The sequence below is a fragment of the Rhinatrema bivittatum genome, chromosome 4, assembly GCF_901001135.1.
Source record: "Rhinatrema bivittatum chromosome 4, aRhiBiv1.1, whole genome shotgun sequence".
NCBI classification, from domain to species: domain Eukaryota; kingdom Metazoa; phylum Chordata; class Amphibia; order Gymnophiona; family Rhinatrematidae; genus Rhinatrema; species Rhinatrema bivittatum.
This window is the reverse complement of record NC_042618.1, coordinates 287,538,825-287,566,251: the sequence shown is the minus strand read 5'-3', so window position 1 is coordinate 287,566,251 and position 27,427 is coordinate 287,538,825. Positions and strand designations below refer to the sequence as shown.

The 27,427-nt window shown below is 46.9% G+C and overlaps 1 protein-coding gene across 1 annotated transcript in view; it reads left to right on the top strand.

The window, feature by feature from the left end:
- Nucleotides 1-27,427, top strand: part of ITPR2 (inositol 1,4,5-trisphosphate receptor type 2) — a 1,380,003-nt gene that overhangs the window by 125,338 nt on the left and 1,227,238 nt on the right. Inside the window, 1 exon segment of the mRNA XM_029597493.1 lies at nucleotides 19,496-19,566. Within this exon segment, the coding sequence (XP_029453353.1) occupies nucleotides 19,496-19,566 (71 nt within the window).

Below are 27,427 nucleotides of genomic sequence, written 5' to 3'. Positions count from 1 at the left end.
TAAAAATATTTTCTGTTTGTTCTCAAATATCTGGTTTTGGACTTTCCCATGCATTCCATTACCCCAGTTTATGGTGTAAAGTTGAGCAGCATGACTTTGGCTTACATCTAGTCAAAGCAATCTTTTCTTCACACTGTTGTTCTCCGAGGACAAGCAGGATGGTAGTCCTCACACATGGGTGATGTTGAGGGAGCGCTAGGGAGCGATCCCGCTTCCGGGGAGAGTGGTGTGCCCTTGGACCACGACGCAACCGCACAGAGGAGCTCCGTGGAAGCGCCGAGGCAGGCGAGACATATTCCAGCACAGGTGGACAGGCAGAAGACCAGGGATTTGGGCTTCTGCCAAACCTGACACATCAGTAGAGACCCAACAACACAATGCTGGTCTCTCTGGGGTAGCCCTCCGGCCACTCGACAGCTCTTTCGGACCTGCCGTACGGGAATGGCAAATGTGCCAGGACAGAGAGAGGGCGAGGACAAGCGATGATACTGGAGCAAGATGAAGACTCAAGACATGGTCAGACGAGGATGCTTGAAGACATGATCAAACGATACTTGAAGACATGGTTGGACTAAGGTATTTGGAGACATGGTCAGATGAAACAGGCAAGGCTTGGGTCATGGTTACATCAGGGTCAAGGCATGGTTGCGTCAAGGCATGGTTACATCAAGGTCAAGGCAAGGGTATGTCAGGGTTCAGACATGGCTACATCAGAGTTCAAACAAGGCAATGCCAAAGTTTAGACATGGCTTCGTCGAAAGTCCAGTCACTGCTATACCAAGGATCAGATGTGGCTACGTCAAGGTTCGGGCAGGACTACATCAAGGTCAAGACAAGGCTAAGGCAGGGCTGAAGCGAGAGAAGGACTCTTGAAGAATGAACAGATGCTGAAAGGCAGAACATCAGGAGACTAGACGGCATGGTCATCTGGAGACAAGGACCTCGGGGATGACAAAGATGAGACATCTGAAAGCAGGTTCAACTGGGGTGTCCAAGGCAGGGATATCAGGACTTAGGACCCCCAAAGACACTCAATCAAGAGCAATGCCGAAGAGGAGGAAGACGTTGGCGGCCCTTGCCGCAAAGACAGCTTCAGGGCGGCCCCCAGGCCGCAAGGAATGGTGATGGCGGCTTCCTGGCCGCAAGGGAGCACGGCAGCCGCGGTTCCAGACCATGACAGTGGCGGTGGCATCAGCGGCTCCTGCCGCGAAGGCAGGAAGCTTCAGAGCAGCCTCCAGGCCGCATGGAAACGACGTCTGCAGCCTCTTGGCCACAAGATGAATAGGCGATGGCGATTCCAGGCCTCGACAACGGGAGGAGAACGTCGGTGGCCTCCGGGCTACATGGAGGCATGGAGGACAGCGTCGGGGAGCCGGGAGGCTGACAAAAAGGTGAGAGGCTGCTTATCAGTTTGTCCCACAAGCAGAATCTTAACAGGTGACATCATCAGATGGAGCCCTGATGCGGAAAACTTATGTTAAAGTTTCTAGAACTTTGACTAGGCACACTGAGTATGCCCAACATGCCAGTATACCATGCATCCACATGGAGTCCTTTTCCAGTCTCTCTTTTTTCGCAGAGCTGTAAGCCTCGCAGTGAGAGAGCTCACTTTTTGGCTATTTTTTGGCCTTATGGAAAACCTTGTTTTTTTCTTGGGTTTTTCCTCATTGTTCCATTGCCAGGTCCCTCTTGGTACCCTCCTGTAGTGTCTCCTAGTCAGGTATTCGGAGATTTGGGTAAGTTTCCTTTCGCAGTTGATTCCCCGTGGCAGCTGTGCATTGGTGCCCACTGGCCATCAACGCCCTGCCACCATTGTCTTCAGTTCGCACCCCTTTTGTTTCATCCGTCATGGCCACTTCCCGTTTTCGGTGATGCCTCCAGTGTCCAAGTACCATGTCAATCACAGATCCACATGATTGTGTCCTCTACCTGGGGGCATCGCATGACATCCGGGGTTGCTGCTTATGAGCCGAGATGACCCCAGAGAGGATGTCTGCTTCGACTCGACAAAATGGCGTAGCTCTTCGGGTTGAAGAATTTAGAGGCATTGGCATCGGCATCAAAGGACAAAGGAGCCGCACTGATGAACACCGAGCCATTGACATCGGCAGGACGTCGGTTCCATCAATGCTGCTGGTGGACAGGGGTGCCGGAGACCAACAATTGTCAATGTCTTCTAGGGCCTCAGATGTCGGGTTCTTCATCATCTGCCTCGGCACTGCGGAAGGACCGGGCTGACCATCGAGGGAAGCCGAAGAAACATCAGCACCGGTGCTGGGCATGGGGATGCAGTGGCTTTTGCAGCGATGCTTCTGAAGCAATCCGGTGGCCAGGAGTGCCAATCTTCCATCAGTGCTGGGGGTTTGCAATAATCTCCACCGGTCCTGATGCCAGTCACTGATCCACCTCAAGGATCCGAAGAGGATATGGCCACTCCTCCTTCCTCCCCGTTGATGTTGGCATTGGCAATGTTCGAGGAGGAGCTAGAGCACTGAGTCCAGCTAGCGGTGGACCGGGCTCTGCAGGGCTTCGGTCCTGTGGCACCGATGGCACTGGACCTGGTGCCATCCATCCTCGTACCACTTCTGGAGAAGCTCATTGTGCTTATCGGTGCGTTACCAACCCAGCTGGCACCAGTTCCCGGAACAGCATTGATGCCCAGAGAAGCACCGAGACTTCCCTCTACTGATACGATGGTCGTTGTTGGTTCCTCCAAGAAAGAAGCTCCACTGAGCTGGAGGAGATGCCAAGGCCTGCCTGCACCTCTGGATGAAGACTGGGCACCTAGGGCTGTGAAGATAAGGACAGTGTCGGCGGCGGCTCCCAGCCATTAAGAGGGAGAATGGGACTGGTTCGGCTGCGGCAGCATGGCATTGGGTGAGTAAAACCGCCTGCAGGGCTCTGCAGATGGCAGATCCAACAAGCCCAAGGTGGAACACTGGGGCCTACCGGATCTAGACTTGTTGGCGAACTTCAACAACATGAAAGCTCCATGCTTCTTTAGTCACAGGCTGGACCCAAAAGTGATGGGCATAGATGCTCTCGTTCAGGAGTAGCCACATGGTGCCCTGCTGTATGCGTTCCCTCCTTGGCCTTTGATATGCAGGTTGGTATAGAAGATTGCAAGTCAAACCAACACTGTCCTTTTAGTGTCTCCGGATTTGGCTTGAAGGCAATGATACGCCGATCTCCAGAGATGTCTGGTGGGCAGTCCTCTTTGGCTACAGTCTCGGACAGATCTGTTACATCAGAGGTCCATTCTGCATGAGGATCCAGGTTGGTTCTGTCTTAAGGTTTGGCCATTAAAAGGGCTCAGCTATTGAAGCGCAATTATTCACCTTCTGTAATTTCCACTCTTCTTTGGGCTTGGAAATGATGTTCTTCTCTAGCTTATGTTAGAGTTTGGAGTGTCTTTGAGGCTCAGTGTTCTGAGCGAGGTACTTAACCTTTGATTTTGGAATTTTTACAGGATGGCTGCTTAAGGATTTGGCCCTTATTACTTTGAAGGTTCAAGTTGCGGTACTGGCTTGTTACAGGTGAAGATTCAATGGAGGGCTTTGTCTTCCCATCTGATGTGTCCCATTTCTTGTGGGAAGTTAAACATCTTAACCTCCCATTGAGGCTTCCAGTGCCTTTGTGGGATAACTTGGTCCTCAAATTCTTGGCAGGTTTGACTTTTCGACTGCTGCGTACTCTTTCATTGTGGCTTGTTACTTTGAAGACTCTTTTTTTCTGGTAACAATCTGTTTGGCATGTTGAATCTCTGAACTGCAGGCTTTTTCCTCCTGTGAGCCTTTTCTCCATATGACTCTGGGTGTGGTTCAACTTAAGACTATGCCTTCTTTTTTACACAAAGTGGTTTTGGGCTTTCATTTGAATCAGTCCATTTCTCTGCCTGCCTTAGACAGGGACAGAGGTGAAGCTGAGTACCGCCTGTTCTGTTCCTTGGATGTCAAGCATCATTTACTATGGCACTTGGAGATGTATTTACTTATTTATTTATGCTTTTTATATACCATAGTTCCAACAGAAGATCAGAACGGTTTACATAGATTGCATTCGATTACATTGTAAAATATTATATTAACAGATGACAAGACTGTCAGAAGTCTGATCGCCTGTTTGTGCTCCATGATGGAGATAATCAGTAAGCACCAGCAATGCGGGCAACGATTGCCCTCTTGAGTTAAGGAGGTTATTACAGCATCCTATGTGGCTCCTGAGGTTGCTTTACCAAAACAGATTAGACTGCATTCCATGAGGGCTCAGGCGGTATTGTGGATGGAGTTTCATTTGTTGTCACTTGCTGAAACTTGCCGAGCTGCGATATGGTCATCTTTGCACACCTTCTCCAAGCATTACCACTTGGATGTTAGGGCTAAGGAGGGTGTCACTTTTGTGTGGGTGGTTTTGACTGGGCTGCTGTCAGCCTCCCACCCTTTTCAGGATTAGCTTTTATACATCCTACTCATTGGGACTGATCTGCCCGAACGCTAAGCTAGGAGAACATATTACTTACCTGTTAATTTCCTTTCCCTTAGTGAAGGATAGGTTAATCCCAGAGCCGCCCTTGGCTGCCAGAGTTGGATTTTATGATTAGCCTTCTTAGAGCGAGCTATGCAAAGTATGATTCCTGTTCTTCATTGATAACTGGTAAGTGGCCTCTCTAGATATATTCCTTCTTTTAGCTGAGCTCAGTGTTCCTGTTGGTTGAGAAACACGAATGATTACCTATTGCTAATAATGTTTGAGTTGGCTTAGATTTATCCACAGTTTGGCTTTTCCAGAGAATACTGGTGGGCTGATGTTGGGGCAGGACTATAAAGCCGTGATGTCAGCTTTTGCTCCATCTCCATCTGCTGGCAGAGGTGCATAACCCACTTGTTGGATTTGACCTACCCTTCACTAAAGAAAAGGAAATTAAAAAAAATAAATTAAAACACAGTAACATTTAAACAGGTGCACATGTGTTCACTTTTGCCAGTTCACGTCCAGAGACATGTCCATTTTATTACATACTCACGTATGTGCATGCATGATATAAAATAGCCTGGACACATGTACATGTGCACGCAATTTTAAATGGATGCACACATGAGCATGCAAATGCTGTGTCTACCACATAAATGGGATTTTATAGGGGACGCGTGCCAACGCCATTCACCATTTTCCCAGTTCGTTCCCAGTTCACCCAGTTTAGGGATAGGACTTGCAACCCCCACTGATTTAATAGCCACCCTTCCCCCCTGTTAGTCCGGACCCTTAAAGCCCCATTGCCTTGCCTATATTTATTTGTTTTACTACTTACATGCCATCCATTGCAGAAGTAAATTTATGCAACAGGGGACTCCAGAGCACAAAAAGCTGCATAAATATTTACATGCACATCTCTTGGCCAGGCCCCGACATGGCGACACTCTGCCCAGCCCTTGCCCAAACTCCACCCCTTTTTATAAACATTTTACTTGTGTGCACAACGGGAGATACACGTGTCCTCAGATGGCTTTTAAAATCCGTTCGGTCCTCCGGCCCAGCTTGTGCGTATATCTCCTGGTTTTAGCGTGCGCAAGGCTTTTAAAATTCACCTTAAAGTGAGCAAGAGGAGGAGCCCAAATTGATGGTCCTTTAATGCTCATGTTCTGAGCACAGACCTGTCTACAAACATCAATTTACCCAAATGCATATTCTCTTCTTGCAGCCTTCAGACATGAATATACTTATTCCTACTCAAAATTGCTGTCATACCCCGTTGGAGTGCTTTGGCAGCCACACAATTCCTTGTACTTCCTATGGGAGTGATTTTGACATTTGTTCTACATTTGTTGGAAAAAAAACTAAAGCTAGTTGGAACAAAACTTCTTCCCAAAAACACTCCTAAAATAATGTAAAAAATATTCCAGTATTTTTTAAAGACCAGCTAATGTTTGCTATGCAGTGTGCTTTTAAAGAGCCAGGGCCAATTATTTTGCTAGGGATCATTGCACTTATCTTTTAAAAACCACTTTGACTTAAGTCCATCAAGAGTACCTGCATCCTTTACTCCAAATCCTAATTCTAAAACTTACCTTAATGGGGTGCCTAGCTAGGCTGAGAAGAGAAACGAATAAGGCAACTTTGGCAATTGTAGTAACTAGTAATTTTGCAGAATTTGGCTATCAGCCTCCAGATATACTCTGTTCCTCTCTCTTATAGCACAAAATAAGATACAATAGCTTAAACTTAACTGTTGATTTCCACTTGCAATGAACACAATGGCCACAGTACAATGTGCACACCTAATACTACTTGGAGACTTTTCAATCTCTCATCCTCGCTGACCTTCAGAGAACTTCTCTCAGAAGTCCTTTCCTTTCACCAGCCCCATCTGTTCTGATTTGGAGCAGGTTCTTAAAGCTAGCATCCCAGCCCTAAAACTTATAAATTATCCTCAAGCATATTTGCATTTGCTTTCTTTAGTCTACTTCTCCCATACTCTGCTACTATATAAAATATACCATTTGTCTGTCTATGCATACACATTATTTTGACTGGACTGTTACACGGGAGAATTATTGTGGTAGAAATATGACTTTTAAGAGTACCCCAAAGTCTCGTCCTATGCTTTGTGTAGAGTAGGGATGTGTCTATTGCATACAAATTTAACTTATGCTCATTTATTTTCTGTAGATAGCAGGATCTGTGGGTGGCATCATCCGGTGACACTGAAGGACTCGCTTTGAGCTCTACTGAGCAAATGCTGGAGTTCCCGCATAGGTGTTGCCTCTAGAGCCTCTTCAATCTATAACATAACCAAATATAGCTAGATAGTTGACTCTCCAGGGAGGTGGGCAGGTATCTCACGGCTAATTCATCCTGCTATCTATGGAAAACACTGTTTATGGTAAGCAAACTTGCTGAATTAGCCTTAATCTGTGGGGAATCCCAAGCTGAAGCTTTTCCTTAGAAATTGCCTTTGTAAACTTTTTCCACAGTCTTTTTTGGGTCCATAAAGTCTAGACGATGTGAATGAAGAGAAGAGGCATGGGGTGGCTTGCGGGAATGACGGCTACTACCTGGAGATAATACCTTTATTCAATAAACAAACATATGGTTAATGCAACTCCAACATTGCTCTATGCTTCAACGGCAAGAGGAAATGTGGAAAATAGGATTTGCATTCACAAAAAAGAGGGGAGTAGCTTGCTTGTTACAGCGGTTACTACCCCAAACCAAATAAGCCTGATACTTCACGTTCAATGCATATCCAGCATAGCTCACTGTTTTACTGGCAGGGGGGAATGAAGAAAAGATGATTTATATTCAGACAACAACCAACATGGACTGAACTACATAGTCTGGATAAGCAAATAAGCATGGGTGTAGCTTGCTTGTTACGGCGGTTACTACCCCGAATCAATTAAGCATGATACTTCACTTGGAATACATATCCAGCGCAGCTCACTGCTTCAACGGCAGGGGGGAATGAAGTAAAGTGGAATTATACTCAGACAACCAACAAGAACTGAATTGCACAGGTTGGGTAAACAAGCGTGGGAGTAGCTTGCTTATTGCGGGAGTTACTACCCCTAACCAATTAAGCTAGATACTTCACTTAGTGCAGCTCCAGCACTACTCTCTACAGCAATGGCGGGGTGGAAGTGAAATAGAACCAAAAAGTTACTGAGGGCCAAGAGTAACAGATAAGTAAGAGAAAAAAATAAGTGTGAAAGCTTACTGGGCAGATTGGATGGGCCGTTTGGTCGTCTTCTGCCGTCATTTCTATGTTTCTATGGTGCCGCTGATGTCCATGCCTCTGGACAAAGGCCGAGCACCACGGCCCCATCCCCTGTAGACTACAGAGAGGATGAGGCCCCTTATAATCCCTGGGGGGACGACACTGTGGAGTCTACCTCCAAGGACTCGGAGGGTCTCTGTTGAACCATGTCCTCCAGATGAGTGAAGGAGTTCTCCTCCAGAGAACCTGACCTTTGCAGGTTTTGTTCGGGCAATGGCGGAGGTCATTCCTTTTCATTTAATGATGGAGGAGGATACCAGGCATAAGAGGCTGGAAATTCTCCAGTTTGTGGAGGCCCTAAAGAGATCATGGCAGTCTTGGTGCATGAGATATTTAGGGAGTTGCTGCGGAGGATCTGGGAGCACCCCCTCACAGCATCTCTTTGTCAACAGGAAGACAATGGGGTTTACCTTGTCTAGCAGGCTACCAGATTCGAGAAATGTCAGCTGTTACACCAATAGGTAGTGGTTGAATCTGCTCTCAAGAAGGCCAAGCGCTCTCAGACCCATGCCTTGGAGCACCCGGTCAAGAAATATCAAGCGAACTGTTACCAAAGTGAACTGTTAATTATTTATTACCATCCTCCGTCTTAAATGCCCTTGCTCTTAGAACTCATGTTAACCGCTCATTGTCTATTTATGATCTTCCTTGTTTAAATCCTTAACTAAAGTCTCCATTAATGTTAACCTGTTATTTTACTAACTGTTTTCTGTTCCATGTAAAAGATATGCCTCGTTTTGGCTTGTCCTTTTTGTTACATGTAAACCGGTACGATGTGTAAACGGATACCGGTATATAAAAATGTTAAAATAAATAAATAAGCGATGGACCCTCTTGGGAGGAAAGTGTTCCAAGGGGCCATGATCATTGCCCACATTACCTACCCAGCTCTACATGAGCCAATACTCTCACAACCTCTGGTAGCAGGTGCAAGAGGAGGCCGAGTGACTGCCTCAACAGCAGTAAGACCCTTTCTTATTGCTGGTGCATCAGGGCCTGCAGTGTGAAAAACACAAGGTTCGTTTAATCTACGATGTTTTTGAGATGGCAGTGAGAGTCTCTGCAGCAGGAATCAATGCCTGCAGAGTAGCATGGCTGCGGGCCTTGAATCTCCTACTGGAGGTACAGGAAAGACTCTCACAGGAGCCTTTCCTGTGGACAGGAGAGAATCTCTTCAGAGATAAGATGAGTAACATGGTGGCCCAGTTGCGGGTTCACCATGAGACCCTCCAACAGTTCTCCGCCATCATTTCAGACCCGCCCTCCTCAGCCGGGAGATCTGTAAGTCAGGGCGAGAGTAAGCTTTTCTATCCCAGAGGAAGTACTATCCCATGGCCCTTCACTCCTATTCACAGAGGGTGAGTTTGTGCGGCCATCCCAGGCAACAGAGAGCTCCCAAACTCCAGCCAAATCCTGGGACGAGGTTTTGACAGGATCATAGGGAGTGTAAACCAGCCACCTGTACCTGAGCGCTGCCCCCCCCCTCCCCGGTCGGGAGCAGGTTATAGTTCTATGCGGATTGGTGGCCCAGTATAACCTTGGACCAGTGGGACTTGTACATCGTCCGTCAAGGGTAACAATTAAACCTATTGGGTGTCCTGCCAGATTGCTCGTTTTGGGGGCTGGTACTGCATCAGGAGGTACTACTCCGGGATCTATTCACCCTCTTAATAGCTGGAGCGGTTGAACCTGTTTCACCATGGCAAATAGGGCAGGGATTCTACTCCTGGTGCTTCCTGATTCCAAAGAGAATAGGGGGATTCCATCCCATCCTAGCCTCAGGGCCTTGAACATATTTCTCAAAAAAGAAAAGTTCAAGATGGTTTGCCTGAGCACCCTGATTCTCCTGCAAAAAAGGGGACTGGCTTTGTTCCCTCAATTTAAAGGACACATACACTCACATCGAGCCTCACATGTCTTTACAAAATGACTGGCTGTGGTGAGAGTGCACCTCCGCAGACTAGGAGTGCATGTTTTCCTGTACTTGGATGATTGGGTGGTCAAGAGCACCTCTCAGATAGGGGCCGATTGGTCCTTGAGCTTGATCATCCGGGTGTTGGAGTCACTAGGATTAGTCATCAACTAGCCAAAGTCCTACTTCAGCTCGTCACCTCGATTGGACTTCATAGGAGCCCTGCTAGCATGGCTCAGTCAAAAGCCTTCCTGCTGTGGTCCAGGGAGGTCACCTTGGTGTCCATAGTGGCAGTGATTTAACAGAGCCAGCAGGTATCAGCTTGGCACATGTTGAGGTTGTTGGGCCACATGGCCGCAACTGTCCATGTTACTCCCTTGGCATGTATGTATGTGCAGAACCCAAGGGACCCTGATGTTGCAGCGGCGCCAGGCCATGCAGAGCTTTCAGGCTTACATCTAAGTCACTCCACCTCTCTGTGACTCTTTGTCCTGGTGGTGGGCTCTTTAATTTGGAACAGGGGATATCGTTCCAAAATCCCCCTACCCAAATTGTCCTAACCACGGATGCATCCACCTTGGGGTGGGGAGTTCATGTAGAGGGGCTCCGCACTCAGGACTAATGATCCGCCCAGGAAGCATGGTGTCAAATCAACTTCCTGGAGCTTCGGGCTATCAGATACGCACTATGGGCTTTCAGAGATTGGCTGTCCAGCAAAATTGTCCTGATACAAACAGACAGCCAAGTTGCCATGTGGTATGTGAACAAGCAGGGAGGTACAGGGTCGTACCTCCTGTGTCGGGAAGCAGTCCAGGTCTGGCCCTGGGCCTTGTCCCACGGGATGGTACTTAGGGCCATGTATCTGGCTATAATGGAGAATGTGATTATGGAGGCTGAGTTGTGCCTTCAGACCCCATGAGTGGTCTCTGGATCAGGGGGGTAGTGAACCGGATTTTCCGCCTCTGGGGAAGCCTAGATGTGGACTTGTTCACTTTCTCCTGCAACAGGAAGGTGACTCTTTTCTGCTCCCTGTACAGGTTAAAAGGCAGACAAGCCTCAGATGACTTTGCCCGACATTGGGACAGGGGTCTTCTGTACTTATATCATCCAATTCCTCTAGTCAAAATTAAGAGTCTTTTGAAGCTTCGCGAGGACCGAGTGACTATGATCCTCATAGCTCTTGATTGGCCCAGACAGATTTGGTTTCCACTCCTTTGGAGTTGTCCATCCCGGGGACTTCCCTAGATCTCATCACGCAAGATCAGGGCAGGCTGTGGCATCCCAACCTTCAGGCCCTGTTGCTCACAGTTTGGATGTTGAGAGGTTAATCCTGCAGTCGCTCACGATTTCTGAAGATGTGTTTCAAGTCCTGGTGACTTCCAGAAAGTCTTCCACTAGAATGTCCTATGGACTGAAGTGGAGGAAGTTTTCTGTGTGGTTTGAGCAGAAGGCACTAGATCCATTCTCCTTCCCCATGCAAAAACTGCTTGACTACCTTCTACACCTGTCGGAGGCTGGCTTGAAAACCAACTTTGTTAGAGTTCATCCCAGTGCATTTGGCACATACCACCAAGGTGTAGATGATACTCCAATCTCTGTACAGCCGATAGTTGTCTGCTTTATGCTGGGCTTGCTTCAATTGAAGCCTTCCGCTGTGTTTTGGGACCTCAGTGGAGTTAGCTAAGCTGATGAAAACTTTTGAGATGCTGCGCTTCTGTGATCTGAAGTACCTGACCTGTGGCAGTCACTTCAGCATGAAGGGTCAGCGAATTCTAGGCCTTAGCGACTTATCTACCTTATACACTAAGTTTTATCATGATAGGCTGATCTTGCGTATGCACCCTAAGTTCCTGCTTAAGGTGGTGACGGATTTCCATCTTAACCAGTCAATCGTCCTGCCAATATTCTTTCCTAGGTCCCATTTGCACCAAGGTGAATGAGCCCTGCACAGTTTGGATTGCAAGAGAGAGCCTTAGCCTTCTATCTGGAACGGACAGAAGCACATAGACAGTCCACCCAACTTTTCATTTCCTTTGATAGGAATAGATTGGGAGTTGCGCCAGTCACTATCCAATTGGCTAGCAGACTGCATCTCCTTCTGTTATGCCCAGGTGGGACTGCATCTTAGAGGTCATATTGGGGCTCATTCTGTCAGAGACATGGCAACGTCGGTGGCCCACTTGCGAGCAGTTCCCGTGGAGGAGATCTGCAGGGCTGCGACGTGTCTGGATAGGGATGGCCGACGTGACAGTAGGTTTGGCCAGTCTGTCCCTTGGAATCTCTTTGAGGTGTAGATCCCAGTTCTCCCTGCCTAGGGCCCATTGTTTGGGTTTAGGCTGTCTCCCCCTCTGTTACCAACAGCACTGTGGTAGATGCTGAAACCAATTTTAGACCATTTCTAACCTTCCTAAATTAGCTAAACCATTAGTGCAAGCTTTTCTATTTTAGTTTACTACTTTTTTTTTTTTTTTTTAGAAGACTTTAATATATTAAATCCACATCAGTTTGGTGTTCATAGTAAATATAGTATGGAAACTTTATTTTTATCTTTAGCAGGTTATATTTTATGCCAACTTACAAATACAAAATCCAAATACACTAAATGTAGTGTATTTGGATTTTCAGAAGGCATTTGACAAAGTTTCTCGAGAGGCTTCTTGGAAAATTAAAAAGTCATGGGATAGGTGCCGATGTCCTTTTGTGGATTACAAACTGGCTAAAAGACAGGAAACGGAGAACAGGATTAAATGAACAATTTTCTCAGTGGAAGGGAGTGGGCAGTGGAGTGCCTCAGGGATCTGTATTGGGACCCGTACTTTTCAATATATTTATAAATGATCTGTGATAAATTGCAGGAAGACCTTGTGAGACTAGAAAATTGGGCATCCAAATGGCAGATGAAATTTAATGTAGATAAGTGCAAGGTGATGCATATAGGGAAAAATAACCCATGCTATAGTTACACTATCAGGCCTATCCTGTAAAGTGCGGCCGCGTTTACCCTGCTCCTAAGCTGTTTTTAACTTCGTTTTCGGCCGCGTTAGCCCTTCCTGCGATCCTGAATCCCCTTTAACCTACTCCTACCGCGTCCTAAATTCCCCGGGCAACCCCTTCCGCCCGCGGCATGCATATTGCATGCAAACGAGCGAATTAGCGCGATATTGCATGCAAACGAGCGAATTAGCTATTCCCTAGCATCCCGTAACCCGCGCCCCGACTATCGCTAGTTTTCCCTGCCGTTTTGTCGCGTGTTTAACCTGCAAACTTACCGCCTACCCTGACCCAGGCGGTAGAGGCATGGGTAAGGGTAGGTGGAAAGCTTTCCCCCAGCCCCCGCTCGCCTGCCCTGGCCGCGATCATGGGTGCCGGTCTCCGTGGCAGCCCCAGTCCTCTCCCCTGCTCCCAAAGCCAAAAAAAAAAAAAGCGTAAAAAACGTTGCAGCCCCCCTCCGATGTCCGGACAGGGGCTGCCACGGAGACTACAACGGCAAAGCGACTTTTGGTTTTTTTTTTTGCTTCGCCGCTGTCAGTGTGCCCCCTCCTCTCGGAGCAGGGCGCGAAAAGCAGCCTTGCTCTGGGAGGAGGGGAAGCACACTGACAGCGGCGAAGCAACGGCGAAGACAGCGGCGAAGCAACACGAAGACAGCAGCGAAGCAACGGCGAAGACAGCGGCGAAGCAACACGAAGACAGCGTCGAAGCAACGGCGAAGACAGCGGCGAAGCAACACGAAGACAGCGGCGAAGCAACGGCAAAAAAAACCCAAAAGCAATTTTGGGTTGTTTTTTTTTCAAAGCGACAATTTTTTTTTTTTTTTCCAAAAGCGCCTGCAAAACTTACTTTTCTGAAGCCATCATCAGGAACCCCTGCGATCGTAGCTCCTCCCGACGAAGATGGCCGCCTGCACGGGGGAAGCGTACAATTGGCCGCTGAAGACGTGACGTCACGAAGTCACGTCTTCAGCGGCCAATTGTACGCTTCCCCCGTGCAGGCGGCCATCTTTGAGTTCGTCGGGAGGAGCTACGATCGCAGGGGTTCCTGATGATGGCTTCAGAAAAGTAAGTTGGCAGGCGTCCAAAAGCGACTTACTTTTGGGATCTTGACAGATCCCAAAAGTAAGTCGCTTTTGGAAAAAAAAAAAAAATTGTCGCTTTGAAAAAAAAACAACCCAAAATTGCTTTTGGTTTTTTTTTGCCGTTGCTTCGCTGCTGTCTTCGTGTTGCTTCGCCGCTGTCAGTGCCCCCCCCTCCTCCCGGAGCAAGGCTGCTTTTCGCGCCATGCTCCGAGAGGAGGGGGCACACTGACAGCGGCGAAGGAAAAAAACCAAAAGCAAGAAGTAAGTCGCTTCCCCGCTTCACTCTTCCCTCCACCCGGAGCAGGGCGCGAAAAGCAGCCTTGCTCCGGGAAGAGGGAAGAGTGAAGCGGGGAAGCGACTTACTTTTTGCTTTTGGTTTTTTCGCTTCCTGGTACCTGTCATTTCAAATGACATTTGAAATGACAGGTACCAGCGTGGCCGTGAAGCCTTAGGCCCGCGAACCCAGGATCCTGTATAGGCGCTCTATCCAGTATCCTGGGTTGCGCGGGCCTAAGGCTTTTCGGACGCGGCTTACATTTACATATAATTAGGGTTCAGGATCGAGCGGTAGTTGAGCTGCACTGTGCGGGCGGTAACCGCGGGTGCCGTAGGCACTAACGCAGCTCTTCCTACCGCTCGGTACTGGATCACCCTGTATGTTAGGTTCCATTTTAGGAGCTACCACCCAAGAAAGAGATCTAGGCATCATAGTGGATAACACATTGAAATCGTCTGTTCAGTGTGCTGTGGCAGTCAAAAAAGCAAACAGAATGTTGGGAATTATTAGAAAGGGAATGGTGAATAAAACGGAAAATACATAATGCCTCTGAATCGCTCCATGGTGAGACCGCATCTTTAATACTGTGTACAATTCTGGCGTCTCATCTCAAAAAAGATATAGTTGCGATGGAGAAGGTACAGAGAAGGGTGACCAAAATGATAAAGGGGATGGAACAGCTCCCCTATGTTCCATCTAAAGAAGTTAGAACTGTTGGAGAAGAGACGGCTGAGGGGGGATATGATAGAGGTGTTTAAAATCATGAGAGGTGTAGAACGGGTAAATGTGAATCGGTTATTTACTCTTTTGGATAATAGGACTAGGGGACACTCCATGAAGTTAGCATGTGGCACATTTAAAACTAATTGGTCTCTTTAGACATCTCAGCTGCTTTTGATACTATGAGTCATACTTATAGAGATTATATTGTGTTAGGTTTGAGGAAGGTGTATACATTATGTTAAACAGATGGTTAAGATTGGGCAGTCACAGTCCAGCTGGAAATGGATTTCCTTAGGACTCTGCTCTTTCTACCCTTTTCTTCAATTTATATTTGATACCACTTTGCTCTAATTTAACTGCATATAACTTAGTTTATAAGTTTTATGCTGATGCCATAGTTATTTTTTCCAATAGGCACTTGTATTTCTACTGCAGTAGATTCTCTTTTAAGTTGTTTGACAGTGGTGCATGATTGGTTAGTGCAAAATAATTTGCACTTACGTCTGGCTAAAACAGAAGCTTTATGAATAAGTAAATGCCCCCCCCCCCCCCCCCCCGTGTCTTTGTCTGTGTTGTTAATCGGGGGAGGGGGTTCCGCTTAGTTTCTCACTCTTTGAAGAATTTAGGGATTCTCTTTGACTTCTATTGGCTTTGAAGGCATTATTAAATACTAGTAGTGTTATCAGGGCATCTTTTTTTAAAGCTTAGATGTTTCATCCATTGAAATATATTTTACCCACTGGCAATTTGTGCCGGTTGTTCAAGCTTTCATTCTTACCACAGTGGACTAATATAACGCGCTTTGGGGCGGATTTTAAGAGCCCTGCTCGCCTAAATCCGCCCAAATCCGGGCGGATTTAGGCGAGCAGGGCCCTGCGCGCCGGTGAGCCTATTTTACATAGGCCTACCGGCGCGCGCAGAGCCCCGGAACTCGCTTAAGTCCCGGGGTTTTCTGAGGGGGGCGTGTCGGGGGGGCGGGCCCGAACCGCGCGGCGTTTTCGGGGCGTGTCGGGAGCGTTCCGGGGGCGGGCCCGGGGGCGTGGCCACGCCCTCCGGACCCACCCCCAGGTCGCGTCCCGGCGCGCTAGTGGCCCGCTGGCGCGCGGGGATTTACGTCTCCCTCCGGGAGGCGTAAATCCCCCGACAAAGGTAAGGGGGGGGGTTTAGACAGGGCCGGGTGGGTGGGTTAGGTAGGGGAAGGGAGGGGAAGGTGAGGGGAGGGCAAAAGAAAGTTCCCTCCGAGGCCGCTCCGATTTCGGAGCGGCCTCGGAGGGAACGGGGGTAGGCTGTGCGGCTTGGCGCGCGCCGGCTATACGGAATTGATAGCCTTGCGTGCGCCGATCCAGGATTTTAGCGGATACGCGCGGCTACGCGCGTATCTACTAAAATGCCGCATACTTTTGCTGGCGCCTGATGCGCCAGCAAAAGTACGCCAAATCGCGCGGTTTGAAAATCTACCCCAGCATGTGGGCCTGCTCAAGTTTTTCCTTAAAGTTTTATGAATATTACAAAATTCTGTGGCATGCCTCATAATTCCTTGCTCACAGGCCGATACAGTAAGGAGCGGTAGGAAGAGCTGCGTTAGTGCCGGGCGCACCCGCGTTTGCCGCACGCACAGTCCAGCTCACCTACCGCTCGATACTGTATTAAAACCGCATGCAAATTCAAGCCGCGTCCAACACGTGTCCAACGTGCGCCCATGAAGCGCAATCCATTTTACTGTATAGGCGCTTTATACAGCGCACCCAGGATACAGGTATCCTGGGTGCGCTGGTACCTGTCATTTCAAATGACATTTGAAATGACATGCACCAGGAAGTGGATCCCAACTTTAACCAAAGAAAACCTAAAAACCTAAAATCCCCTCCTCCCGAAGCGACTGGACATGTAAAATATGTAAAACCTAAAATCCCCTCCTCCCAAAGCGACTGGACATGTAAAATATGTAAAACCTAAAACCCCCTCCTCCCGAAGCGACTCGACATGTAAAATATGTGAATAAGTGTAACCAACTTAATTTTTGTTTCTTTTTCAGCCCTTTCAGCCTTCTCTGCCGTCCTCCAGATGGGGCAGCCAGCGGGCTGTTGCCGTCCATGTGCTTTCGGTGGCTTGAGCGCCCGTGCACTACAGGCGTGCGTTTGTCCGTCTTCGCCGGCGGGGGCCGCTGGAAGCGGCTTTTGCCGCCGGCTGCCCCATCTGGAGGACGGCAGAGAAGGCTGAAAGGGCTGAAAAAGAAACAAAAATTAAGTTGGTTACACTTATTCACATATTTTACATGTCGAGTCGCTTTGGGAGGAGGGGGTTTTAGGTTTTACATATTTTACATGTCAAGTCGCTTCGGGAGGAGGGGATTTTAGGTTTTTAGGTTTTACATATTTTACATGTCCTGTCGCTTCGGGAGGAGGGGATTTTAGGTTTTTAGGTTTTACATATTTTACATATCCAGTCGCTTCGGGAGGAGGTGATTTTAGGTTTTACATATTTTACATGTCCAGTCGCTTCGGGAGGAGGGGATTTTAGATTTTTAGGTTTTCTTTTGGGGGAAAGTTTGCCGTCTACCCTTACCCCGCCTCTAATGCAGGGGTAGGGGTAGGCGGTAAATTAGGTTAAACGCGCGGCTAAACTGTAGGTTAAAAAGGCGATAGTCGGGGCGCGGGTTACTGAATGGGGGGGAATAGCTAATCCGATCGTTTACATCTCATATACATGCCGCGGGCAGAAAGGGGTACCCGTTGATTTAAAGAAGCGGTAAGGATGGGTTAAAAGGGATAGGGAATCACGAGTTGGGCTAACGTGGCAAAATTGTGAGAAGAAAGCGGGTTAGAAGCAGGGTAACCGCGGACACACTTTACTGTATCGGCCTGTCAGTTAGATATCATATCTCACCTGTTCTTAATTACACAGTTTATCTACATAGCAGCGAGTTAAATAAAGATGATTACATTTTTAAGATTTTTCGAGGAGGTGGGCCCTATTACTTAACTGATCAGCTTTCTAAATTTGTTCTGTCTCAAGCATTGTGCTTACCTGACAAACTTTTATTAAAAGTTCTTTCTATTAAAAAGATGGTTGCAGTCCACTTGCCGCTGAGCATTTTCTGTGTTAGGGTTGATGGTGTGGAATGAGTTACCAGATGAACTTTGGGCTATTGATGATGATATACTTTTTAGGAAAAAGTTAAAAGCACATTTATTTTGAGTGTTTTCCATGATTTGATATTTTGTTTTGTTTTAATTTCTCTGTTGATATGTTTATATTTAGTCTGTTTTGTTTATTGTATTGTGTATGTTTTAACTGGAAACTGCTTAGAATGGGTATACTGTTAGGGCTTCTGATTTTAGGCGTTTATAAATTGTAAATTTAATTGTTTATTTTCAACTAATTATGATTTCTTTGGGGAAACCAAAACTTGTTTATTGGTGTTTTCGCTCGACAAGTATATTATAGGGTGTGGTTGCTAGAGCAGCCACGATTTGGGGAAAGATGCTAAACTCCAGCTGAATATATACAAAGTTAAACCAAAGTACAGCACAGAGACGCTTACTTCAGCAGTCTTACAATAATCCAATACATGGAGTCCTTGCTTAGACTGGTTTCCTGCCTTCTCTTTGGGATTCCTTTCAGTCTTCTGGGCCCTGCCTTTTTATCCAAGGCTGCAGGGATTCTCCCTGTCCCAGAATCCCTTGCTGGGTTGGCTCTTAAGGAGGACCTGGTCAGATAGCTATGGCTGGCTTTTAATCTGTTCTGAGGGAGTTTCTTATATATTCTCTCACGGAGTGCATTTTCCAGTTGAATCCAATATATACATTTATGCAGCCAAGGAGTTTTTGTGTGGAAAAGGACCAAACACAAAATGGAGGAGCCAGGGTATGCAAAGGAGGGGTGACAGTACTAGGGGAAGTTAATTTTTTTCTGGTGTTCATTTAATAAGCATCTATTTTATTTTCTTGCATCAGAGGTATTTTCTCAGTTAAAGCCTAAAATCAGAAGCCCAAATTATAAGTGGTAAAAAAAAGGCATCTTTAAATAAATAAATAAACTGAAGAAGTTAGGGGAACAGCCCATATTTGACTAATATAAAAAACGTTGTTGGTTTTCCATCCTATTCGATTCACTTTAAGGTCCTCTTATTGGCATTTAGATCTTTGAATAAGTCAGTACCAGGTTCACGAGTGGTTATGTGCCCATGTGCTCATTAAGATCTGAATTGATGGCTTTATTGTAGGTACTGCCTATGAAAAAAGGCATGATTAACCAGGTCAAGAAGACATCCATTCTCATACTGTGCTCCAGTGCTCTGCTCTGCCTAGGGAGTTATGATTCATTTCCAGCAACATTTGATGCCCTGATTATTTATTCAAGCTTTTGCAGATTAAGATCTTGCTTTGTGCTGTTGTTGCTGCTAAGAAGGGGGGGGGGGGGGTCTGTAAAAGGGAATTGTGTATTTGCTTTTTTTCTTATGTAGGTGAGTGGTACCTGTGCTGGCTGTTAATGAATTTGGTTTTTGATGTTTTATTGTAATGTTTGTATCTTTATGATTGGATTTTATGGATAGCTTGTAAATTGTCTTGAGCCTAGGTAATGGAATGTAAGAAAAATAAAGTTAATAAAGTTGATGATGATGAAGCCTATATACATTTAGCGAGCTCCATGGATGAAATTCTTGAGGGCTGGCTATATGCATTTACAAGATACCTACTGTGCAATAATGCAAAAAATGTTACCTTTTTTTTCTAGATTAGTGGATGATAGATGCGTGGTTCAGCCAGATACAGGAGATCTTGCTAATCCCCCAAAGAAGTTCAGAGGTATGTGAATTAAATATGTTTCTACATTGCTCATTTTCTTAAATGATTTTATAGTTCTTTAGAATGCTGCAGATAAATGTATATATCTTTTCAATTAGTAGAACCTCAAATTCCACAATTAAATGGTTGTCATATATATTGTATATATTAACTTAGCTCTATCATTACCTAGATTATATGGTTTCATAATGTTTATTTTATTTTAAATTTGTTGAGCAGGAATGTCAGAAGCAAAACCCTTAGTTTCATCCAAGTCTTGGGGAAAAGGGACTGGATAGAAGGGTACATGGAGTATGTTAAGAATAAAATGGTAGAAAACTTCATATTTATCATTTACATAAATTGCTAATCAAAACATTGACAATTTTTTTTAAATTTATTTTTTATTGAGTTTTACAAATATCACAAGAATTATCTTGTTCCAGCAATAGAGATACATTTCTCAATCAAATATGTGTTAAGAAAATACAGTGAACAATACACATGTACATCTTCAGAAAGTATCTCTAAATGTCAAGAAGGACCAAGAGCATCAAAGAGCGATAAAAACAGGAAAAGAAAAAATATTAGAATGGTATCCTAAACACCAACTTCCAACTTACTACCAATTCCAGCCGAACTTCCTGCAAGGAACATCCGCAACTGTGAAGGTTCAAAAAAGAAATAATTAGAATTTTGATATTTAAGCAAACATTTACAAAGGGGTCTCAAATTAAATTTAGCCCTGTGTGATGTCACTTCTGATATCATTGAAAGAAATTTTCTTCTTCGTTCTTAGGTTAACTTAGTTGATGTCAGGATATATCCAGACTTTTTGACCATGAAATAGCTGTTGTCGATTTCGAAGAAAAAATCTCAGAATAGAATTCCTCTCAGATACTGTTATGTTCATCGGCTGCAGGGCCCCGCAGCTGGCTTCACTCACCCCTTGCTGCCCGCTCGCGGCAGCCCTCTGTTTCCAGGCAGCAGCGTGGAGCCGCTGCCGACGCACATTGCCCCAGCCCGGGTCCTCCGAAGCTCCTGCTTGCGTGGCAGCCGGGACACCGCCTACCTCCTCTCATGACTGGGCCCTCCCTAGGCCCATTTAAAGGGACAGCGGCGGGAAAAGGGGGCTCGGCCCCCACTGATGACGTCTGTCCCTCTGGCCTATTTAAAGGTCGCCTCTGGCTCCAGCAAACCAACTTGGCAATGTTTCCCACATTCCTGCTCAGCGGTTCTGCCTCAGCGGTTCTGCCTCAGCCGTCTTGCTTCAGCGGTCCTACCTCAGCTGGTCCTGTCTGTGTTCCTGTTGCAGCCTTCCTGCTCCAGCACTCTGATCCTGGCTCTCTGGTCCCAGTGCCTCTAGTTCTTGCCCCCTTCAGGCCCTTCTCTGGCTTCGGATCTCGGACTGCACCTGACCACCATCTACTGCTGCCTGCCTCTGACCTCGGACCAGACCTAATATATCTGACAAATTTGAAGTCGTATCCGGCACTTGATCCATAGATGTTCCTTCCTCTGGTGATGGTAAATAATAAGCCTTAGTTATAAAAGGAATGGCTTCTGCTGGAAATTTGAGTAAAATATTCTTAAACAAATCCTTTGGGTGAATCAGTTTAACATATGGGAAATTTAATACTCTCAAATTCAAAATTCTTAAGGAATTCTCCACATTTTTCAGTTTTTTGAATAAATCATATCAGATTGAACCAGCTTATGCTGCACTGACTCCACTGTTGAGATCCATGATACCAAGTCACCCAACTTTACACCATATGAAGCAACTTGGCCCTCTGTAGCAGAAACCTGATGATTAGTATCTAAGGATATAGCAGTTAAAGAGATAATAGCAGATTCTAATGACACCAAAGCATTCCATACCGAATCTAAAGCTATCACAGTGGGTTTTTCAATAATAGGTTTAAATATCAGGTGTACCAGGGTTCTTCCATCTCCTCCTCTCGCAGGATTGTTCCTGCCTTCCTCCGCTACAGACATTATCAAGGCAGTGGGGAGGTCCATGGAATCTTTTTCATATGGATTCTCCGAAGGTGATACCACCTCGGTATCCCTTCTCAGGGTCTCAGAACTAACGTCGTCTCCTCTTGGGAGGAGGGCTTGAGGCGCTGACCTAGCTATGAGAATGTTAGAAATTTCAGCCTATGGAGGTAAAGGTGCCATCGGCACACCGGGGCTGAGTGACACAACTTTCGGCCATTGGAGTTGGTGATTGCTCAGCGTCTAATTCTGGAGCTGCTCTCCCTTCTGGTGTTGCTTGCAGGGGGGGAGCGCAAAAAAGGACTCTATCTGGGTCTGAAGTTGTTCAGGTAAGGGAGAAAAACTCAAAATCTCCCCCAGCCAAGCCTTTCTTTTAGTATGAGGCATTTTGAATCAGGAAACCAGAAGAAATGCAGGCGAGAGCTTCCTTAGCATGCGGTTCAGGCAGTGGCCCAACATTGACAAATTTATTTATTGGATATTAATACAGAGCAGATTTGAAGTTACTAAGCCTAGCATATTTCTGTAACTAATGTAGGTCAGCATAGGAGAAGGATTTTCCCCTGTAGTTGGTGTTTCAACTGTTATAACTTACTTTTCTTTCATCAGTTGATCTCAATAGTATTGATCTTAATCAAAAAGGGATTTCCCCTTTCTATATATGGAAATGGTTTTTTTTTTATTTTTATTGAGTAAGACTCTTAAGGGTTTTTTGTACTACCCTTAGCTCTTGATCTCTAGCTTGCGTGCCTAGACAGTCAAACCTTCTTCCCAGCTTCAGTTACCAGAAAAACTCAGTTTTTGAATACCAAGCAACATTTATTAAAATGATGAACAATTCATGGAATGAGAAGACATCAAGAGTAGCTGCATAGATAGGAGAAACTGTTAAAGCTGTTATAATTTCTGTCTTGGAAGTCCAGTAGTCCAAAGTTATTTCCCATGGGATTCAATAATACATGAATACCGCATTTTAGTGAAACCTGCGGTGCTGTCAGGAAAGTGTGTTGCTGCAATCAGAAAAATGTGTTCATTTTTGTGTGTTTTCAGTCCCCACAATGTTAAAAGACCAGCAAGCCCCAAGAGACTGGCCCACCCAGAGTTCTACATGTGGGCCCAGGATCAAAGGCCTTTCTCCCTCTTCTTCCGAGCATATCACTTTTGACAGCCCTGCCCCATCCCAGTATACCAAAAAGACTCAGATTGTGCTGGGCTCCATTTCCTGCACTCTGCAGACTCCTACTGGCCATCATGAGTCTCCCAGATCCTATTAGGGCAGGAGCTATTCCCATTCTTGTCCTGCTGGTGCTGTAATCCAAAAGAACGCTGACTTAAGCCATGGTTCCCCTTCTTTCTGCATATGTGGAGAAAAGAGGATCTGCATGCCAGCTGTGGGGAATTAGCAAATGAGTCTCATATTGATCTAGGGCAGGGGTCGGGAACCCATGGCTCTTTTGAGGGCTGCATCTGGCTCGCAGACAGTCACCACACTTTCCCGCTGAACCAGCTGCTCCCTGGTCCTCCTCCGCCTGGGCTTAAAATGCTGTCAGCCCGGGCGGAACGCGGCAGGACAGCTGGAGTCAGCGGCACCGGCGTGCTCTCTTCTTCCCGCCCCCCCCCCCCCCCCCCGCGGCCCGGAAGAGGAAGTGGAGAGTATCGGGTGCCTGCGCGGCAAGAAGAGGCCACGCTAGTGCGCTCGGCATTGGCCCGAAGAAAAGAAGACTGTGCAGCACGGCTCGGAGGAAAATGAAGAGGTTCAACCGCGGCCGATGGGACTCCGCCTCCGTGAGGGCTGAAAATGAAGAGGTTAGCGTTGGGAGGAGGCTGCTGCTGCCGCGAGTTCCCGGGGTGGGGGAGAGAGAGAGTGAATGAGCGAGCAAGCTGTGTTTGCTCGCTCATTCACTCTCTCTCTCCCCCACCCCCACCCCCACCCTGGGAACTCGCGGCAGCAGCAGCCTCCTCCCAACGCTAACCTCTTCATTTTCAGCCCTCACGGAGGCGGAGTCCCATTGGCCGCGGTTGAACCTCTTCATTTTCCTCCGAGCCGCGCTGCACAGTCTTCTTTTCTTCGGGCCGATGCCGAGCGCACTAGCGTGGCCTCTTCTTGCCGCGCACGCACCCGATACTCTCCACTTCCTCTTCCGGGCCGCGGGGGGGGGGGGGGGGCGGCTGTGTGTGTGTGTGTGAGAGAGAGAGAGAGATTGCATGTATGTGAATGATTGAGAGCCTGTACATGTGAAAGAGAGTATGTCTGTGATTGAGAGCCTGCCTGTGAGAGAGAGAGAGCATGAATGTAAGTTTACCATTGGGAACCTGTATGTGTAAGTTTGTGATTGAAAACCTGTTTGTGTGAAAGAGTATGTGTGTATGATTGAGATCCTTTGTGTGTGAGAGAAATGTTTATGTATGATTAAGAGCCTGTGTGTATAAGTAAGAGAGAGATCATGTGTGTCTGTGTGTGATTGAGAGCTGGTTTAGGTGATGGAGCATGTGAGTATGTGATTGAGAGCCTGTGTGTAAATGAGAGAAAAAGACAGCATGTATTTATGTGATTGAAAGCCTGTGTGTGTGTGTAAGCGTGAAAAGATAGACAGCATGTGTGTAAATGTGTAATTAAGAGCCTATATAAGTGAGAGAGAAAAAAGATGGGTATATGTGAGTACTGAGAGCATGTGTGTATAGGTGTGTCATTGAGAGCCAGTGTGAGAGAGAGCGCTGGTATGTGACTTGAGAGAGGAGAAAGTTCCAAGCAAACCACCCCACCTCCTGCTAATTCAGAACAATCTCAGGACACCTGCATATCAAACGTTCCCAGGTAGGCAGAGCAAAAAATTTTTGTATCCTTATTATTTTTCATTACTGGGTCTTTGTGTGTGCTATTTTGAAATATTTTGTTGGTATCTGGAAATGTTTTATATGAGTTTTTAATTATTGGATATTCCACTCATCAGCTGTTTCGAAATATGTTCTTTTTGTTAGTACAGTTTTACTGCTGATGATTTTATATTTCTTGATTTGTTTTATAAGGATGGGTGATGTTTCTTTTTTCCTTTGTTACACTGCATACAGAGACTCTGGCTTGTTGCAGTTTCCAATTCAGTTTTTCTGCATGCTTCTTGTTATGCGTTTTGGTCTCTTTATTCTATGTTAGGTGAGGGACAGCACATGATTCAGGTGAGGTTTTCTGCTGGCGTGAAGTTTCTGTGTAGGACTCTATAGCAGCCTGACTTGGTCCGTTTTCCTAATAGGAGATGTATTGGTGTCTTAAGGCCTGGTGTAATATTTTCAGAGACTTATTGTACTTTAAAAGTGTGATCTTACATAAAATGCACACATTTACTTATATTTAGTTTTAAACATATTGTATGGCTCTCATGGAATTACATTTTAAAATATGTGGCGTTTATGGCTCTCTCAGCCAAAAAGGTTCCTGACCCCTGATCTAGGGACTCATGATGATAAAAGGGGGAGGTTGTTTTTGATGGTATATTGTGTCATAGGATAAGATTATAAGATTGTTAGCAGTGAGGAGAAGATTGGTGATGTGTTTGGCGGCCTTTTACTATCTTCAAAGGACAACTACATAAGTGATGTTGCATCCGTCGGTCTCAGACGGTTTCGCCCGACATGCCTCACCTCTATTTCAGCCTTCTCCACCAGCCTCGGGAGAATGGCATCCGTAGGGTTTCCTTGCATCCTCTGGCTTCCCTGGAGCGGCTCTGGTGCTGCGTTCCGCCATGTTGACCTGAGGCCTCCTAGGGCGCACATGCACGCCTCACGTCTTATAGCAGTGTTGGCGTGAACCTTGGGGGCGTCCCCCTCGAGTGACATCACTGCTTCCGTATTCAAAAGGTTGCCAATTTGCTGACTCTCGCCGAGTTAGCAACAGATTGGATTTGCTCCGGTCTGAAGCTGCTCTGCTGCTTCTACTCTGCTGGAAGCCACCTTCACCCTCCGGGGTTCTACTAACCTGGGTACCTGCTCCTCGGGGGCCCTTTGCTTATTTCCAGGTGCCTATCCTAAATACAGGTACTCGCTCCTCGAGGGCCTGTGTGTCTATCCTGGTGCCTGCTACCAGTTCTTCAACCTGCTGGAACACTACCTATCAGCTACAGAGCGCGAGTACAACTTCTCCCAGTCTGTCCATCTACAGCTCCTTGCTGCCCATCTGCATCAGGCCTTACATCACCATTGTGGAACGGGTCTCCTCTGCCAAGGATTACAGACTGTTAATACCTAGCCTCTCTCTACTGTTCATTGGGAACTCTATCTACTCAGCTACCAGGGAGTGTATTATAACATGTGCAGGTCTGTCTCTCCTACAGTGTCTTCCTGGACATCTGCATCAGGGCCTTACACCACCATTGTGGGACGGGTTTCCTACGCCAAGAATCACAGACTGTTGCTAATCTACTCTCTACTGCCAACTCTGGCAGTAGAGAGTAGATTAGCTGTATAATAAAATATATATTCTCTGTGTTTGTGCATCTGAGTCTAGCCTGGTGCTTCAGTTCCCTACGGGGCTCCTCCCCGTAGGAGATACCATCACTGTTGCCCCTGAGAATCCACCAAACACCTCGATATCATAACAAGTGGGTTATGCCATCTGATGGCAGTGACACAGCATTTCTACAGCTGCCTGAAAAAGCTTAGATGGTTTTTCTGGGCATGTGTGGGACTTCCCAGGCAGCCACTGCCGTCACCATGTGGGTCCTCGCAGTCTTTTTTGATCTGTAGCGGTGCTGGATGTATTTTTCTTGGCAGAATTATGGTTCTTTTCAGTGATCTTTCTTGCTATACTTTATACATTTTTGCTTTATTTTTGCAGCTGCATGGGTCCCCCACTTAAAACATTTAGTTTTTGTTTTCCTAGTGAGGGTTACTGGTACTTGTTATGATACTGGCTGTTAGGTGGCCCCCCTGCCAGCAAGGACCTTCAGTGGGTCACACTCAGTCCTGCTCTAGCCTCCACTTTGAAGGCTGCATGACACAGCAAGGCCAGCCCATACAACGCTTCTGTTAGGAAGCTCTAGGAGAGTGGTTCCACTTTCCAGGGGATTGTGTGTCCTTCGGCCACAGCTCGACCCCAGAGGAATTCCGAAGAGGTGCCGAGGCAGGCGAAGCGTGGCCGAGCATGGCCTGTACAGGAGCGAGGCTGGAGCGAAGACAAGGATGACTGACCCTCCACCGGACCTGCACGCTTCAGAAAGACCAACAACGCAATGGTGGTCTTATGAACATTCTTCCAACCGTTCCAAGCCATTTCAGACCTGCCGCTGGGTAACGGCATGAAGCGGCAGGCCGGCCAGAGGTCGGGGCAAACGAAGACCGGAACATGAAGATTTAGACGAAGACTCAGGCGAAGACATAGGTACTTAGATGAAGACAAGGAGTCAGGAGCGAGGTTCTGTACACAAGGTGTCTGGAGCGAGGTTCAAGAGCTGGGTTGAAACTGCGACGCAGCGCGCTCTACACAGCCCACCTGCAGGGTTGGTCGCGGACCATGCTGGGACCAATGTAGGTTCTAGATAAGATAGTGGAGTAACGGAGAAAGGCATTTGCAGAAACTGTAGAGGACTGCACCGGGGCACGCCCTACACAGCCGCCAGTGGCTGGTCGCGGACCACGCTGGTACGGTACAGGTTCTGGCAGAGTCTTTAGCATAGACGGAGCAGGCACAAGGAACTCCATAGACCAAGGACAAGGATTCAAGCAGAAGTCTTCCGGAGGCTTGCAGTGCAGCAGTGAGGAAGGCCTTGTACCACGAGGCGCCCTACTCAGCCTGCCCATGGGGCTGGTCGCGGACCACGACATGGCACGCCAGGAAAGGTGGCGATGAGGAACCAGGGGTTCAGGACACCTGAACTGGATCACGGACATCAGG